At 38.8% G+C, this 19,471-nt stretch overlaps 1 protein-coding gene across 8 annotated transcripts in view; it reads left to right on the top strand.

The window, feature by feature from the left end:
- Positions 1 to 19,471, top strand: part of LRRC7 (leucine rich repeat containing 7) — a 519,216-nt gene that overhangs the window by 350,227 nt on the left and 149,518 nt on the right. For all 8 annotated transcript variants that reach the window (XM_051999446.1, XM_051999443.1, XM_051999441.1 and 5 more), the window contains exon 9: positions 18,407 to 18,481. In XM_051999446.1, the coding sequence (XP_051855406.1) occupies positions 18,407 to 18,481 (75 nt within the window). The remainder of the gene's footprint in view (positions 1 to 18,406; positions 18,482 to 19,471) is intronic.

Raw genomic sequence — 19,471 nt, 5'->3', positions numbered from 1 at the left:
GAAAACTACATATCTCTCAACCATTTATCAATTGGGAAATAAATCATTTCTCCCCAAACATGTACTGTAAGCTTTTCCAGCATGGAATTCTGCTGGTCTGGTCTTGAAGAACTCTGAGTTTCCACAAGGAGGCATGAGAGAAAGATTATAGTGGAAAAACACAGATTTAGATAAATAGATGAATGGATGGACAGATGGCTGTGTGCATATGTGTGTATGTAAATATACACAGAGAGAGATTGACATACAAGTATACATACATACATCTATATAGACATACATATATGTATGTGTGTTAAAGTCTGTGAAAGTTAGACAAACTCAATTCCTCTCTAAAGAACACTCTTGATGAGCAACCAAAGAAGTATTTTTCCTTTTTTTTTTTTTTTTTTTTTTTTTTTTTTTTGGTTTTTCCCACTGACATAGGAAGCGATTTTTCCATCATCATCTTTCTCTTGTCTGCAATGTGGTGGCTGGACCCTGTGAATGAAATCAATCAGCGCCGGTCGCCTTTCCTTCAATGGATTTTTCTGAGCTCTGGAGGCTTGTCAGTACAGCTGGCACTTTGGCAATCTTTAGTCAACAGTCCTACCAGATGAATTAAAGGGAAAATGCTCTGTGATTAAGCCAGGGGAAACTGTTTTTGAATGAGCCTCTGTGTTTGCATTTGAGGCTTCACAAAGGAAATATGAACATTTGGTGCTCAGGAGAGAAACAGAATTATATAACCCGGAGTATTCAGTAGGGGATTGTGAATCACCATTAACACAAATGCAAATTATTCTCGATGGTTTAGTCAAACTTCAAGCTACAATGCTGCTTTTTGGGGGGGAGGGCCTGAGATTTTAAAGTCTGTCTGACTGGTGAGTATAAGCACAAATTAAAATGGTAGGAAAAGCAATTTGATTTCAAGATCTGACAGGACTAATGAACCAAATCCTGGGCACAAATTTTAGTCTCAGCAGAATATAGATCATAGAATACACAGAACCTCCAGAATACTCTCTTCAGAGTCCAACATAATTGGAAAATATTTAACAAAACCAAAATACAACAGACTCTAGATAATTTTAATATATGGTTTTCTAAGTTGCTCTAACTCACCAAGGATCCTTAGGCACTGTGTGACCCCCATTGCTATTTTGTCATTCTAGGTCTAGGTAATTTTCTAGTCCAGTTCTCTATCTATTCTTAATTTCTCTCAGTGTTTGAAATAATCCAAAAAAAAAAAATCTGGTTTCAAAGTCATCAGTTTAGCTTGTGTTTATGTAGTGCTTTGATATTTTTTAAGAGCTTTATGAGTTAATTTATCTCATTTAGTCCTCACACCAATCAGAAAAGAACTCTGATGTCATGCCATTTTGGTGAAGAAGAAACCTGAGATTCATGGAGCTAGATATTGAGCTGCCTGAGGGATCCTAAATGTGGGGGGCAAGCCTTGGACTTGTTGCTTCTGGTGCTCTCTTTTCTTTACAAAACTTATTGCATTTCCCTCAAGAAGAATTTCTTTTCTTTGAGAAATCTCTTTTTTGAATAAGATTTCTTTCAGTGGAAAGTGAAACAAAGCCATGCTTTTTGTTGTTCATTTGGTTAATTGTATCATCAAACAAGCTAGAAGGAAACCACAAGAGGTCATTTAATCCAACAGTGGCGGTAATGAGCCATCATCTGTGTTCATCACCATCATTAGACAAATTTACAAATTTACATTTATAAAGCACCAATTTTGTGGTTCAAAAGGGCTTCTCTATTGTATGGCAGTCATCTTCGTTGATCATACGAATGGCCGTGCCTCAAGACAGTTTCCAATATTCATTGGGCAATCAGTACCGAGCATTTAGTAAATACCTACTATGTGCTGGGTTCTGGAGCACAAACACAAAAATGAAACCATCCTTCTTCTCAAGAAGCGAAATTCTAGTTAGAAAAATGACAACAAAACAAACACAAAGAAGAGGTCATGGGGATAGCACTGGAGTTAGGAGAATCAGGAGATGCTTCGTGCAGAAGGTGGTGATGGAGCTGTACCTCCATGACTGAGGGGGTTTTATGAGGTGGCAACAAGGGAAGGAAATACACGGTGGGAAACCAAAGTCCTGGGACAGGAGAAACAAAGAGGGAGAGAGACAAAGAGACAGAGACAGAGCAAGACAAAGAGAGACAGAGAGAAGAAAAGAGAGACAGAGAAATGAGAGAGAAAGACAGAGAGACAGAGAAAGAGATAGAGACAGAGTGAGAAAGAGACAAAGTAAAAGAAAAGAGACAGAGAGAAGGAGAGAGGGAGGAAGTTTAAGCATTTACTGTATGTGAAGCACCTTATTAAATACTGAGGATATTCACAGGCAAGATACTCCCTTCACTCAAGGGGCTCACATCCTACTAGAAGAAAATCCAGTTCCAGCTGCCAGCCTCAGGCAGATGTGCAATGTTCCTTCAGGTTCAGTAGCTAAACAGCTGGTGTTTCTTGCTGTAGTTTCCACTGACAAAACCCCATCTGTTTCTGATGTTGATCCACCGGACAATACCCCGAACTTTGGGGGGACACCTTTCTTTTCCAGACCTTGAGTCTTTGACTGTAGGGGCCGTTGACAGGTTGCATCTTTAAGATTTATTCCCTGGGACAATGGCTGTGAACCCTGGGTTGCTAATGCACTTGGCCTGGAGAACTCTGCTGTCCCCAAGCCACTGGAACTCAGATGTTCATTGCTGGCAGGTGATTGATAGAGGGTATTGGGATAGCATCAGTGTCACTCCTGTCCCTTTAATGATGGCTGTGAGAGCCAGGCTACAAGCAATACTGGTGGTCCCGGGGGGATCTTGGGCTTTGGTACAAAACTCTCTCGCCAAGAGAACAAGAGGTAGTTTTCAAAGCTATTTGCCACCACACATTACCTTTAGTGTCTCCCTCACAATACCCTGATGCTTCTGTTAATGACAACTGGTTGGCAATCATTTGGGAAAGGGCAATGATGGGCCAGGATTTATTCATCCTGGATGAGCGCTGTGGGGACCAAGTTAGAAATATGGCGGATGTTGGGGGTGGAACGCTGCTATTCCAGAGAAGTCCTGTGATTGTTTTCTATCCAAACCCATGAGAGAAAAAAAAAAGATTCAGGTATCATCATATTATTGCCAGGTAATGCATCCAAAATTATATGCTGACGACATCATGATCATCAGTGCTTACTGACTGTTGAAAGTGTACAGGGTATCGCAAATGTCTTATGAAAGTTTTAGCTTCAGTAGCTTAAAATAGCTTTAATCACTTCCAACTGCACTGCGCCCTATGTAAGACAAACAACGTTACAATGGTCTACATACTGTATTATCCAATAGAATATAAGTTAAGGGTGTGAATGACTGGGGTTGGGCTGTCTTTGGCTCTCCAATGTCTTATTAATAGTTGATTTTTTTGAGAGTTAATCTTCCTAAATCAACCAATTTGGAAGTATCATGGCCATTTCTGGACCCAATCCTGATATGGATTAGGACAAAAGCCTTGATCTTCTCCCATTTCTAGGGGCAATGGATAGAGTGCCCAGAGTGAGGAGCTGAATTCAAATCCAGCCTGAGACACTTACTGGCTGGGCAATTTACTTAACCCTCCTTGCCTCAGTTTCCTCATCTGTAAAATAAGATGGAGAGGAAAACGACAAACCACTCCAGTATCTTTGCCAAGAAAACTCCGGATGGAGTCACAAAGAGTCAGACATAACTAACTGACTAAGCAACAGCAAGCTCTCTTTCCAACCCTCCTGGCGTTGGGCAGTCCCCTGCTCCTGGAACTCACCATACTGTCAGCACCCCCACATTAAGAGATCTCAGGGACGAGAAACATGTGCGACCATCAGTGAGCACATGCTGGACTTTTCATAAAAGTTGGATGAACTGAACTGAGGGAAGGGCATTTCTGATGGAGATAACCAGCACGAGGTCACAGACTCGAGTGCCAAAAGCAGGTGCTAAGGCACCATGGCAGCAGCGGGAGTGGAGGCCATTCCTCTACATGCAAAGCAAACATTTATTACTGGAAGTCTAATTTTACTTTAATTTGATAAAAAGTGAAAATAACTGGTTGCGATGTGATTAATGACAAGCGAGGTTGTCTCAATGCAGTCTTGGCAAGCGTCCGCCTTCAGGACGCGTGTAGGAGTGCAAGATTCAGTACAAAATGAACCTGCCCAAGCAGCTGTTTGCTTGGGAAAGAAAAAAGAAAAGATGAAACTTGTCAAAAGCCAATCTGAGCAGGGACCTTTCCCTGACGGTCTCATGGGAGTCGAAGCCTGGAGAGCTAATAGAATGAACTCTCCATCCCAAGCCTTCTTTAACCTAGGGCCAACAAACTTTATAAAGGAATTAATAACTGCCTTTTAATCTACTTTGTGTCCTTTGTAACTTTCTGGGTGTTATTTTCAATAACCCTGTTCTGAGAAGGGACCCATAAGCTTCAGCATCTCGGGGACCCATGAACTGGATCTCCTGCTCTGAGGTTAGGATTCTCTTGTCCTTGAACAAAAGTAACTCATATTCCAAGAGTTCAGGACTGCAGAGGGCTTTACTTGCTTGATTTCAAGAGCAAGGATTATAATGATGCTCCTGAACTCCAAACCCTCAGAGCTACAGCCATCCCCCGAAACCAAGAGGGGAATCCCCATCTCAGGTGATGCTTTCTACTTTGGGATAATTCTGGCAGTTAGGAAAGCTTCCATCCAAGGCAAAATCTGCACCTTCTAAGTTCTGCTCATTGCTCCAAGATCTGCCCTCTGCAAACAAGCAAGTCCAACCCTTCTTGGAGCCATCTATCATGTCAGACCCAAAGCTTCTTTAAAAATCTTTCCTTGGCTCCTTTATGGCCCTTGACGCATTCCTCATTTAGTCATTAAATAATCAACACTGTGTTTATTAAATACACTGAGATAAACACTGTAGACACAGATTGAAAACAAAAACATTCTCTCCAAACATCCTGGCTAAAATCTTAGTGCCTGGACAGAGCGGGGGGCAGGAGGGAGACCCTGCTTATTGCTGGATATTCTGTCCATCAGTCCAGCTTACATGCAACAACTTCTCTGGACTGTCCCATCACTGCTAGTGAGGCTGGGTTTGAAAGTAAAGCACTAAGTTTCATGAGATAAACCATTTTCTCAGACACTTAGAGCATTTGCTACAACCTATCCTGGGCTGATTCCCTGACTTTAGAGCAATTATTGCAATCATCTTTCCCACAGGGGCAGTTAGGGACTTTGCAGTCCATAAAGTGCTGGGCTTGGAGTCAAGAATATTCACATCCAGCCTCAAACTTACTAGTTGTATGACCCTATGCAAGTCATTTAATCTATTTGTCTCAGTTTCCTCAATCATCAAATAGAGATGAAAATGGCACCTGGCTCCGGGGTGATCAGTGAGGATTATTTGATATTTGTACCTTGGTTTTGTGGCACTTAGATTTCCTCATAATTTAACTCAAACATTGCTACTGGAAAAACCAGTATTGAATTGACTCTTTGGACTTCTGTCAACAAGGCAATGTCTCTGCTTTTTAGTCTGTTGTCCAGTTTTACCGTACCTTTCCTTCCAAGGAGCAAAGTATGATCTTTGAACCCAAAAACATAAAATCTGGCACTGCTTCCATTTCTTCTCTCTGTTTTCCAGAAAGTAATAGGACCCATTGCCAAGATCTTAAAGGTGTTTTTGTTTTTGTTTTTGTTTGGGGGGGGGGGAGGTGTTGTATGTTAAGTTTCAAGTCAGCTTTTGCATTCTCCTCTTTCACCTTCAACAAGAGATTCCTTAATTCCCCCTTTACTTCCTGCCATTGTCTGCATGTCTGAGATTATTGACATTTCCCCAGCAACATTATGCTGGCTTTTGATTCATCCAGTCTGGTATTTTGCAAGATGTACTCTGTGCATAATTTAAATAAGTGACAACATACAGTCTTATCATACTCTTTCCCCAAATGTAAACCAATCAATTGTTCCACGTTCAGTTCAAACCTTTGCTTCTTCCTTAGGGGACAAGATAATCTGATAATTCCAACTCTGCCACATTTTGTTGTGATTCACATGGTCAAAGATTTTAGTGTAGTCAATGAAGCAGAAATAGATGTTTGTTTTTTTCTTTCTGGAACTCCCTTGCTTTCTCCATAATCTGTGAATGTTGGCAATTTGGTCTCTGGTTTTTCTGCCTCTTCAAAAACCAACCTGCTGTTCTGATCATTCTTGGGTCACATGTTGCTGAAACCAGATTGCAGAATTTTAAGCATAACCTGACTGGCACAGGAGAGAAGGGCCAATATTGGGTAATCTGGACTTCTTTGGCTTCTCCTCCTTTCTCCTTGATCTGATCTTTTCCAGTCCGGTTGAATGTTCAAATTACCAAACAATTAATTGTGCTCATTTCATATGCCAGAGAGTTGATGCTCAAGATTCTGCAAGCTAGGCTTTAGCAATATGGTAATCATAGTTATGAAGGTCTTCCTTATATAGATTTTTGGTATGTTCTCAATGCCTCCTTAATCTCTTCTGTTTTGTTTAATTTCTGCCATTTTTATCTTTTATCATGCTTATTTTTGCATGAAATTTTCCCTTGATGATTCTGATTTTCTTGATTAAATCTCATCTTTCCCAATCTTGTTTTCTTCTATTTCTTTGTAATGTTCATTTAAGAAAACCATATCTCTTCTTGCTGGTCTCTGAAATGTTACATTCAATTGGATATATCTTTCACTTTCTTTCCTCAGCTGTTTGTAAAGGCTCATTAGAGGCAATGCTTTTGGAGAACAATACATTAACTCTTAAGCATTTTCTCTGTAGGATCACTTTTTCTTTAAAGCTCTGAAGATACCTCCAGTTTTTGCCAAGATACAAAGTCATCACTATGAATATCAAGGATTGTTTTATTTATAAGAATGGAAATGGTTCTGGTTGAATGAATAACGAGCATTTATCAAGCACTAACCATGTGCCAAGCCCTGTGCCAACTGCCAAAAGATATGGATTCAGAAATGAAACAGTTTCTACCTTAAAGCAATTTAAATTTTACTTTGGAAAGACAACACACAGTGGGGAATGGTGGCCAGGGAAGGATGTAAAGGTCACAGGGATGCTCAATAGAAATATGTCCTTTGCAGAACCAATGGTCATGTTTATTTGATTGTGTTTCTCAGAGCAAAAAGTAGAAATGGAGCTTTGTGTGTGTGTGTTGTGTTGTGTTATGTTCATGTTTGGAGTGGTTTGGAGAATATAGAAGATGAAAGTATATTTGTGACAGGCAAGAAATTGCCCAGAATGTGGATATTGTATGATCTGGAGACTCTGATATAGACTGGTTAGCTATGGTGATCCATTGGAATCCATGCTCTCTCACTAATCAGAACATCCCCAGAATAAGAGTTCCCAAATTAAATGGATTGCTGACTGAGGAGAGGTCTCAAGAAATCTGGTTGTCATCTGTGGCAACATCAGAAGTGGATGAGGGTTTGACTAGCCAAATAAACCACGTTTTATGGCTTTAGAGAAAATTAAAATCATCAGTCCAATGGAATAATAATATAACAAGGATTTTTATATCTTCAACAGAAAAATGGAATTCATAATATAGAACTCCTCTTAAGCGTGCCTTTGAAGAACAAAAACAGTCCACATTGCAGGTCGACTGTCATTCATAAGCAAGAAAATTAGGATTCATCAAAGAGCCATTTTCTTTCAGTGAAGTATCTAAATTGCAAAAAGAGTCTAACGGATACCAGAAGTACAATAGTATTAGCAATTGTTCATGGGTGCCTCATTTAATATATAATTATAGGCTTCTGTTCAAATAAAAGTGTTTAGACAATTTCCAACATATTAAACATTATTAAGAGACAGAGAAAATTAAACTTAATCTAGAAATTATATAATTTACTATAATTACAATTTTCCCTGATGAGCATGTATACATCATTCAAGGATTCAACACCGAAATCTGCATTTTCCAACAGCAGCTCTCCTCTCTGACTTGCAGACATCTGTAATCTTCTGATGTTTGGGGAAGGAGAGAATCATAGACGGAAGGGATCAGATTTCACATATTCTAAATCCTTCATTTCACATGTGAGGAAACTGAGCCCTGGGAAGTTGGGAAGTTACAGATAATGAGTAAGCAGAATCAGGACCAGATCCCAGAACTTTGAGATTTCCATTGGCTGCTCTTTCCTAGACCTCCCCATCCCCCACAAAATGAAATCATTTTAACTGCAATTCTTATATTTTAATGATGCTCATTTTTACGGCTACCTTGTTACTACATTGGGGTCTCATGCCTAAGACACTGATTTCAGCTGACCCAGCCAAGCAAGTATGGCGGAAATGGCACCTCCTGTGCAGTCGGGAAACATGGGTTCAAATTCTACCTCAGATGATTACTCTCTGTGTGACCATCATTTTCCACCTTTAGACTTCCATTTTGTTGGCTGTAAAATAGGGATCCCTGCTTGATCTAGATGGTGATCCCATGATTCAATGCGACAACTGAACTTCTGAGATATTCCCAGTCCCAAAACAGGGAATGTGGTTTGATTATGAAAAGATTACTCCTAGGTAGAGCAGTGGATAGAGTTAAAGTCCATAAGCCCTGAGTTCAAATCTTGACTCATTGACCCATCACTTACTGATGATGTGATCCTGGACAAATCACTAAATTCTGCCTCAGTTTCCTTAACTAGAAAATAAGAATACTAAAGTATCTACCTCCCAGAATTGTTATGGGAATCAAATGAAATAATATTTATAAATGCCTAGTATAGTACCCTAGCAGACATAGCGTATACATAATAAATGCTTGTTTCTTTTTTTTCTTTCTTTCTTTCTCTTTTTTCTTTTATTCTTTTCTTCTCTCCCTCCATTCCTTCATTTATCTATTCCTTCCTTCTTTCCCTCCCTCTCTCATTCTTTCCCTTTTCTTTTCTTCCATCCTTCCCTTTCTCCTTATGTTCTGTCTTTGTTCCTGCCTTCCTTTTCACTACACTACTTTTATAGTTCTGCTTTAATCTCATAACTCCAGGGCTAAACTCTTTGTACTTTGTAAGATGACAATTTATTCTAATTAAAACAACCTAAGTTCTCACTCATTTTTCACACCCAATTCCTTTTAAATAATGATCTTTATGCAAAAATAACAATAACAAAAACCCTCACTTTTCTAGACTATCCTAAATAAAAGCAAATAAAATGCTGAGAAATTCACTCAATATAATTGGAGAAAAGGAAGATAAATTAAAAGATTCCATTAATCCAACCTTTTATTAGATGGCATTGAGACTCAAAGGTAGTAGAGCCCAGTGGAAAGAGAGCTAAGTTCATGATCAGAAAAGCCAGTCTCCCTTAAGCTCTCTGGCCCCCAGACTCATCCTCTCTTAACTTAAGGAATTTTGCACATTCTAAATCTGTGATGATCCCACAAAGCTGTACTGAGCTAGGAAGTGACTTGCCCAAACCCACATAGACATGAGTCAGAGATACAAGACATCTTCTCCTTCCCTGTTCCACCAGTGTCACTGGCCAAGCTTTCTATCTTTCAGCCAGGAACAATTTTAGTTATTTACTATTGATGACTACCCTGTGGCTAGTAAACATGGCGGCCAGCATGGTTACAGAATCACTGACATGACAAAAAAAAAAAAACTAAAAGATGTCCACTTCTCTTTATCTTCACTGATTGAACATAAATATTCATGTTCTTATTCTTCACATTATGCTCATTATGCTGCATTATGGCTCACCCAGCTTTGCTCCTCAAGGGAACAACAGGCAGTCCTGTCCTTAAATTTAATTTTTTTTTTGCGTGATTGTTTCTGTTTCCAAGTCTGTCTGGAATCTGTACCTCTGCTGCCCAGAACACCTACTTCAGAGTGACATAATCCATGGAGAGGCTTGGGGATCAGGAGAAAGAGAACCCCATTAATCACTCCCCAACCTGGCTCTTCCTCCATGTCTTGCAAGAAAAACTCTTGTAAACTCCCCAGAAATTATCCATTTAAAATACCCATAGGCTTGACAAATCTGTCAGATCAGCCAATCTCTGTTCTTCCTTTATTTTAATCAGAAAATGATATTTTTTTGCCCTATAAAAAGCCAGGGCACAGACTAATACCCCGTTAATATATTGTGATTATATTCTGTGCTTTCTGCACTCTTGAATCACTGGCAAATCAAATCCCCTCTTAATATATAACATAAAACTGTTCTTAGTTCTTCATACATGAGGATAACTTAAGTTCATTGTTGTTAACTACAAATAAATTACATTTCAATAGCATTAGATTTTATCGCTTCATTTTTTCCATAGTGCTTAATCTTGCTGATGAAGATACACCTTCCACTAGAGCCAATAATTAATCCATCCATAGATTATATTCAGTTCTTTCCCATGCCTTACCATTACTTCTCCCAGGAGACTGACCCAAAATCTTAGGGAATTTGTGATACATCTCTTAATATTTTGAAGATTTTATAGCCATTGTTAATAACCATAATAATGATAATTGTTTACGTTAAGATGGCAATTTAAGATATGAAAAGCATTTTACATACCTTATATATTCACAATGACTCTGAGACAAGTGCTATCATTATCCCCATTTTATATATTTGAGGCAATTAAAATGCAGAGTCAATTAATCAATAAGCATTTGTTAAGTGGGATGTAGGAGTGTGTTTAGGGAAAACTAGTACCTCTGGGGTGAGGGCTGCTGGGCCTTTTACAGAACTGCTTTCCACCTTTGGTGTCCGCCTGATCCACCTAACTCTCACCCATGGCTCCAAAAAGCCACAGCCCACTAAAGTGTTTCAGTAGAGGGGCTAAACCAGGTTTGGGGGAACTTACCGTGACTTAGGGGGTTGTCTGCCCCAAGTGAGTAAAGAGTTTCCCTCGTGGAGTGGGTGGGTGAGAATGGTTTATTCCAACAGCCAGGAAGGCAGGGAAAGGAGGGGTTGTGGAGTGCTTAGAGCTTACATATGGAACATACCGAGGTCATCCATTGCATCTCAGGTCATCATCATCGCATCTTGATTCAGTCCTGTCATTGGACAATGATGGCTTTAAGGAGTGAGTCTGACGACTTCATGCAAGTCTGCCCCACGTAAATCCAAATTGGGCGTGAATCATGTGCCAAGCAGAGTGCTAAATACCAGGGTTACAAAATAGGGCCAAAGTCCCTTCCAAAAGTGCTCCCCATCTAATGGAAGAGACAAAAAGCAAAATAATAGGTACAAGCAAGCTATAAACAGAACAAACAGGAGATAATCGACAGAGGGAATAAGGATTGGGAAAGGCTTCTGGTGGAAAGTGGGATTTTAACTAGGACTGGAAGGAAACTGGAGAAACCAGGAGGCAAAGGGAGGAGGCAAATATTCTAGGTTCAGGAACAGCCAAAAAAAATTCCCAGTGGAGAAACGGAATAGGCTAAGATGGAGTATCCTGTTTCATCCAGAGATGTTGACCACTTTGCCATTTCACAATGAGTCCATGGGGCAGGGGAATGCTGGTTATAGAACTAGAGATATTTGGAAGTGGGGGACTTTAAGTTGAGTTTAAGATGTCTACTGAACATCAGTTTTAGATGTGCAAGAGGCAATTAGAGATATGAGATTGGAAGTCAGCAGAAAGGTTAGGGCAGGAGATGTAGATTGGAAAATTATCAGTATCATAAAGATGATAATTAAACCCATGAGAGCTGATGAGATCACCAAATGAAGCAAAATGGAGAGAGGCAAAAAGAAGGCTCATAATAATGGAACCCAGAGAGCCGGGGGGGGGGGGTACCTATGGTCATTCAATGTACGGATGAAGCCAGAAGCTAAACTGTAGAAAGTTAAGAGGGTGAGAGGGAAGTGGGGATACTTCTTGTACATGGCCCCATGAAATTTAGGACCAGAGTCAGAGGAGAGAGAGTGGGGAAGATATGAATATGTTCATGAGTGATAGGAAAGGAGACAGTAGAGTCTGGAGAGGGTATGTGACTTTTTCAGGATCGTACACTGATAAATGCCCAAGATAGAATAAACCCAAGCCTTTCTGCCTCAAAGTCCCACAGTCCAGCTTCTATGCCAGAGGGAAATAAGGAGAAACACTTTAGTTAATACATGAATTAAAACTTGGATAAATAAATCCCCTGCAAAAATAAAACTGACTCATTCCTTTAGGGACTAACCTTTGCAGCTAACAAAATTAACTCGGGAAAGGAGACAGGGTTTACAGCCACATTTAACAGAAGGGCTTGGAGAAAAGAAGTAGAATTTCCATTAATGGAGGAATGATTCTCCAAGTCTGCCCCTCACAATGTTTTTAACTGCTCCTGCAGAAATTCGTGAATTTTACCAGTTACAACCAAAAGGCTGGTTATCCTCTGATTGTTCTATAGAATAAGAACTCTGACCTGGGAGTGAGAGAAGAAATGCCTAATTACCTTTTGACAGAGTTGAATCAGAGACCCTTTGAAGGTCCCCATTACTATACAGGGCATCCCCATCCTCCCACTCCCCCAGACTCACAAACTAAGAGTCACCCTGGATTTCTTATTATCTCTCACCCCAATTTCCAAGCTGTTATTAAAGGCCTATTCATTTTACTTTTGCAGCATCTCTCCAATATGCTGCCCCCTTCTGTATTCTGACCTTGATTCCAACCTTCTGCAGACCCTCATCGCCTCATATTTAAACTACTGCAATACCTGCTGGGGGTGGGGGAGTCTGCCTCCCTCAATCTCTCTTCAAGTCTACTCAGTAAAAAGTCAGCCACTAAAGTAATTTCCCTAAATCATAGACCTGATCATGTTACCTCCTACTCAAGAAAGTCCAGTGGCTGGATCCCTATGGCCTCCAGGAGAAAATACAGGCACCCTAAGTAGCTGAATGGACTCTGCCCTCAACATACTTCAGCAGACCTTGGTTAATGGAGAAGGGGACATCCCATTTACATTTCTTTGCTCCATTATTTGGGGATTATGGGGTTCAGGAGCTAACCCTGAGATGTGAGGCTTGAGTAAAAGCAGATGTGCAAGTGTCTCTGAAAAGTAGAAACCATTGGGGAGAGGGGCAAAGAGAACCCTCATTGGGAACTGGGATGTGACCATTGACAGGACTGGGGGGACTGGAACAGGACCCAGCTGATGAAGATCCCCATGGGAGGATAACAGAAGGAAAGCTTTGGGAAATGGGGGTGCTCAGAGTCAGATTTAGAAGGGGAAAGGACTTAAAAGATTGTCAAAGTTGATTTGTCTTTTACAAATAAGGAAACTGAGGCAGAGAAAGCTTCTGCAGCTGCCCAGGGTTGCCATCAGTATGGAACCTTATGAGTTCCTGAGACAAGGTTCAAACTGAGGTGCCCTAATTTGGAGTTCAAGCCCTACTGGGTATCCTGAAGGTATGGAGACCCCCATGAAGGACCAGAAAGGACCAGAAATACATGAAGCAAGGCAGAGGGAAAGATGAAACTAAGTTGTGGACTCATGGGGTAATGGTATAAGAATCCTGAGATGGGGCCCCAGAATCTGAGAGAACAGGCTGTAGTGGGGTCCTAAGGCCCTAGAAGCTCTGAGGAGGGAAGGGGAAGCACTGAAATAGTGGGACCCCCAGAATGGCCAAGGGAGATAGTGTGTTAAGGACCATCTTGGCAGGTAGCAGAAAAGCACTTGGTAGGAGCAAGAACTTCAACTCATGCCATTTTTTAAACATTTACTTTGATTTGTCCTATCAATTAAAATGTATTTTAAATACAAATAATTACAAGCAAATATTAATTTATTTTGGAATTAAAATGTTCATCATATTACCTCTATTTTCTTTATTGTATGGATAAAAAGTCGTGCTGCTTAATCATGGAGCTTAGCACTTTGAGGTATTCTTAAATTTCAGTTCTTCCAGTTAAGGATAATCTGAATCCTTACTTGGCAGGGATGGTTTTGTGGAAGTTCTTGTTGAGACGCAGGAAGTCAGGATAAAACACCTCTTGAAAATTGATAACAATGTGCTTTCCAATCTCATGTAATTGCTAGAAGTGAAATAATTTACTTCTTTTTGTTTCCAGGGGTGGATTTTCTTTTTATCTGCTTTTCCTCTTTATTTACCTTTATAGATTTCCTTTTCTCTTTCTTCACTGTTGATTGCTTGCATTTAATAAACTAAAATGAAGGTTGTAGGATTACATATGTTTCTTATATAATATTTTCTCTGATACCTGGTACTCTTGGGAAATAAAAAGCCATATTATATAATTTTTATATTTATATATGTGACTGTATTGATTTTAGTGTGTGTATGTATATATATAAGTTAATTTTTTTTGTACTACTGAGGAAAAGTGATTGTCAACCACTTTTCCTCAGTAGTAGAAAAAATATTAACAATAATACAAAACAGCTAAGCCTAACATCACTTATATCCTAAGGAAAATAAGATTGGTACATGGGGAGGAGAAGCAAGAAAAGGGGAGGACATGACTATCTTCAGTCATCTCAAAGATTTTCATTTGGAAGGTGGATTAAACCTATTCTGATGGTTCCAGAAGGTAAAACTGGGACTTATGAATGGAAGTTAAAAGAAGGTCATATTTAGGCTCAAGATAGCTGAGAGCTTCCTGATGATTATAACTGCCCCAAAATATAAGGAATCAGCCATGAAGCCATTGTGCTCTCCAACAATGAAGTTCTTCAAGTAGAGTTAGGATGATTGACTGCTTGTCAGGAACATTGTAGAACAAACATTGTTTGGTTCTTCCAGTTAGGGTTGGACTAAATGAACCCTGAATATTTGGTTATATCATTTTATTTATTATATTATTTATTTATCATGTATATTTATTAAAGATAGACATATTTGCAATTTAAAATTATTTACCTTTATAAGTATTTTTTTTTCCTTCTATCAATATAAAATTTGGTTTCCATCTCCTGGGCACATAGCAATGAGGCATATGCCAGGTGGCTTGAAGAAGTCAGTTTATTTAAAACTTCAGCTGCAATCCATCCAATTAATTTGTTATGTTTCTTTTGATGAACTATATACTCAAGTGAGAAGATATTTGGAACCAATGTAGGTGGAAAGTTAACAACATTGTCAAATCTAAGAATCCTTTGAAGCATTAAAATAATAATAATGGTATTAGGATTATTACTAATACAGAAGCATATCAGGGATCTGTGATTTCATCTAACCAAGATCCCAATCTATCAGGAACTTAGTAACCATCTGTAATTTGTTATTTTTTCTGCGGCTCAGACAGTCTTTCCTATGAACATACAGCTTAGAAAGTATCATGTGTAGAATAGGACCCAGAACCAAAGTGTATGCTATAACTTGCTCCTTCTTAGTTGTATTAATATTCCTTTTTTTTCCAGTTACTTGTTTTATTTGTTTTTCTTTTTTTCCTTTCTTGTAAAGTTAAATACAAAATAGGAAAAGAAAAAAATTGCTATCTGCATAGCAGAATATAAGAGGGAATTCAAAATAGAAAGCAATAAATTTCAGGAAAGTCTATGTAAGAAATGCTACACATTGTGTTCAAGGTTGTTCTATAGCAATATCTCTTAACCAATTAATGTTTATTCATCACTTACTACAAGACAAGTTTCTATACTAAGCCCTGGGGAATCAATGACATCAATAGACCTCAAACTCTTGGAAGGTCTCTAATGGAGCTCCCCCATTTTCTCCTAATGGCCCTGTACCATTCAAGGTGTTGTCAGTGAGATGGACAAAGATATAAATAGAATACTTATCAAATATGCACATGGCCCAAACATGGCACAGCATCAGGGCCCTAGAAGATTTTGACCAGCTAGACTATTAGGTCAAATCCAATGAGATGAAATTTGATAAAGGTAGAGGTGAGTCTAAAAAGTCAAGTCCATCAGTACGGGATAAAGGAGTCATGATTAAGACAGGAGTTTTTCTTATAAAAACTGATGTTTTGCATGTACAGAAAACTCCATATTTGTCAGTACTATAAGGTGGCAGACAGGAAGGCCCGTTCAACCTTAGTCTTAATTGAGAAAGAAATAGCTTCTAGGACAAAGGAGGGGGTGGTCTTCTCACAGCGCTCTGTCTGATCAGAGCGGGTCTGGTGTATTGTGTTAATTTCTCAACTCTTTTTAGAGGGAAGATCTAAAGCTTCAAATTTCCTTCAAAGCAAACAGTATGATGGATGTGATATCATGTGAAAAGGGTGACGAACAACTGTGGATGTGTGAGATCTTAGGAGTCTTTTCATCTTTCCCAGAGCTCATTTTTACCTTGCAAAAACATCCAGTTTATGTCATTGTAGAATGATGAGGCTGTTATAGGTGACCACTGGGGTCCTTTCCAGTTCCAAGGCTGTTCCTATGACAATTAGCCAGATCCAGTGACATACAAGTGCTGCTTGAGGAGGATGAGGAAGGAAGTTGGAGACGGCTGGGTGAGAGAAGGTTGGGTGGAAAGGCAGCACGTAAAGTTCTGAAGACTGGTACTTGGATGAGAGATTAGACTTGCTCTCAGAGCAGAAATAGGCATCATGGGCAAAAAAGGTAAAGTGAATATTGAAGCTTAAGGGAAGGGAAAAATTCCTAACAGATGGAGGTACTTGAATTTAATGGGCTGCCCGTACTACAGGTAGTAGGTTCCCCCTCACTGAAGATCTTCAAGCAAAGGATGAATGGTCATTTGTCAAGTATGTTGTTGGGAGGAATATTGTTCAGCTATTAGAGTGGACTAACTTGTTAGAGGTTCCTTCTGTCTCTGAAATTCTGTGGTTTTGAATTTAGATACCTTGAAGTAGGAAAGAAATGCCATGAACTTCTATGTGAAAATATTTCTAATTCACCAAGAAAAATACAAATATGTGAGATCACTTTACACCGATCGAATTAACAAAGACAATAAAAGGAAGAATGATTTGTAGATCAATATATAGTAGGAGTTGAACCATTCTGGGATGCAATTTGGAATTATGACCCCAGAATTTCTAAACTCTTCATACTTCTTGACCTCAAGGATCACAAGCCTAGGAGGTTAGGAACAAAAAAAAAGGTACAGCGTGTAACAAGATATCCATAGCAGCGCTTTCTAGAATGCTATAGCAGCAGCAAACAAAAGGAAAAACATAAAAATCACAGATACAATATATACTCAGCACTTAGGGAATGGCCAAACAATCTGGGCCATCTAAATGAGACCGGATGCCACTGGAATGATGAGCATGAGGAATTTGGGGTTAACACAGGGAAGCTTTTATGAAATAAGATCTAGAGCTAAGGACACCAAGTTGGGGGAGCAACATTAACAAGAATGGAAATGAAGACACTAGAAGGCTACAGAATTCAGGCCAAATGCAATGGTCTTGGTGGGCTCCAGATCCAGCTCATTTATCTTATTAGAGAGGTCGCAGGTTGGGGTCTGCAGAACATCATTGTCCTGTCGCTGTCCTATTGCTGCCGTGCCATCATGTGGTTTCACTTTTTTGGAATAGCATATTATGAAAATAGTACAAAAAAATGACAAAAAATAAAGCACATCAATAATGTATAATGTTAAAATAAACACAACAAAGTTAAGCTTTGGGGGGAAAAGAAATATTTGTTCTTCCCCTCTCCCTGAGTCATTATGAGGTTCGAATCAGATATATGAAACTCACTTTATAATTGTTAAGTGTTATGTTTTGAAAGAACTACTATTATGATCACAAGGAGGCATTCATTCATTCCAGGTAATTGTTAAGTTTTTAGTATGGGCTAAGGAGAGATGCTTGCTTTTCAGCACCTACGTATAGTGGAAATTAAGAAGACCTTGTTTTAGATCCTGACACTTCATTGCTATATGACCCCTGACATTTCAGTTTCTTCATAAAAAGAGAGGGTGTAATAAAATGTGTACTGCTTCCCTCCCAGGGTTATTGTGAGAAGAACACTTGGCCAACATTTAGCGGCTACAGAAATTATTTTTAGGAACCTCATTGAGCTCTTCACATGATATGTACTCAATACTTAATGAAGGAAAGAATAATCATCTATTAGATTCCTATGTTGACTGTGAATAATTAGGCTTGTTTTTCTTTTTTTCTTTTCTTGAACATTTCCAGGGGAAAGGGACAGTTTAGAAAAGCTCCAGGCTGACTATAAATGTTGAGGGGCTTTTCAGTGTTACTTATAGCCTCTTAAATTAGAAATTTCCTAGCGATTAGTCTTAAAGATTAGTCAACACAAGGGCTTAGTCTAACACAAGCTACTGGCTTCCTTTAGAAGTGTTTAAATAAACTAAAGTGAATTCAGATGTACCCAGGACCCAGTCTCACTTCTCCTTGTAACCTTCCCAATGGATTCCAGGTCTGATATCCAGCTCAGTTAAATTCTATTGGATGTTGCATAATTTGGTATGAATCAGACTCTCTTTTTCCCCAGCCCGAGGTTCTGGAACAAATACAAAACCTAAGAGAATTGTGGATGGACAATAATGCACTTCAAACACTTCCTGGGGTATGTAAGTTTATATTATGTAATGCCTTTTATATGTGTTTTAAGAGAAATATCATTTATACAACATATTACCATTTAACCATAATAGATTCTATTTTTTAAGAGTCTTAAAACCATTTTCAATATGACATGTTATAGCAATGTTTAACTGCAAAAAGTATTCCACTAATTTACTTTTAACTTTAATTATTTTGTGGATATGCTTAAAAACATATCAATGGTTTATCTTATTACTTCTCTTTGGGCTCTCTCTCTTATCTGTGTCATTTAATCGATGCTTTCAAATGTTGGAAATTGTAATATTATCAGATGAAAAATAAATAGCATATATACTCATGGATGAGTATGAGGTCCAGTTAAGGAAATTTTATTTAATTAATAGGATTTGAAAATACCATGGGTTTTCTCAGTTCACAAAGTGTCTTAAGTTCTATATAATTAACTGTTATCCTTAAAGCTCATCAGAAACTCCATTAAAATTTTTACAATCCTATCTTAAGAACAAAATCATTCTTTGGGTACCATCTGTTTCTTTTAAATTCAAGTTAAAATTTTGAGTACAGAGATGCAAAGTCAAAGAATCAGATTCTTCATTGACTTAAAAGGTAACTTGGTACTTTTTTTCTAACTGTAAGCTATAGCAATTAACTCAGTGAGCGTGAGTCTTGTACACTTCCTATGGCCTGGGAGCATTTCAGCCCATTGAGCACACCATCACTATGACTCGAAGTACAGTTTCGGTAAGCTTGAGAACATTTAAAGTGGAAAATGGCTCCTCTGTCAGCATAATTACCCCTTCTGCCTGCTCCAGAGATGGATTTCTTATCCCAACTTTAAGGAAAAAATTAAGAAAAATGGTAGGAAATGTAGCTATAACCAGCAATATATTTATCCTCTTTTTGTACAATCATAAGCCTAATTAAAAAGATGACTTTTGGAATGGGGCAGAGAGCTTACTTCTCTGAAGGTGACAGACCAATTATCTCAGTC

The sequence above is a fragment of the Antechinus flavipes genome, chromosome 4 (genome assembly GCF_016432865.1).
Source record: "Antechinus flavipes isolate AdamAnt ecotype Samford, QLD, Australia chromosome 4, AdamAnt_v2, whole genome shotgun sequence".
Classification (NCBI taxonomy): Eukaryota; Metazoa; Chordata; class Mammalia; order Dasyuromorphia; family Dasyuridae; genus Antechinus; species Antechinus flavipes.
The sequence above is the reverse complement of the archived record's forward strand: the minus strand, read 5'-3'. Positions and strand labels throughout refer to the sequence as shown.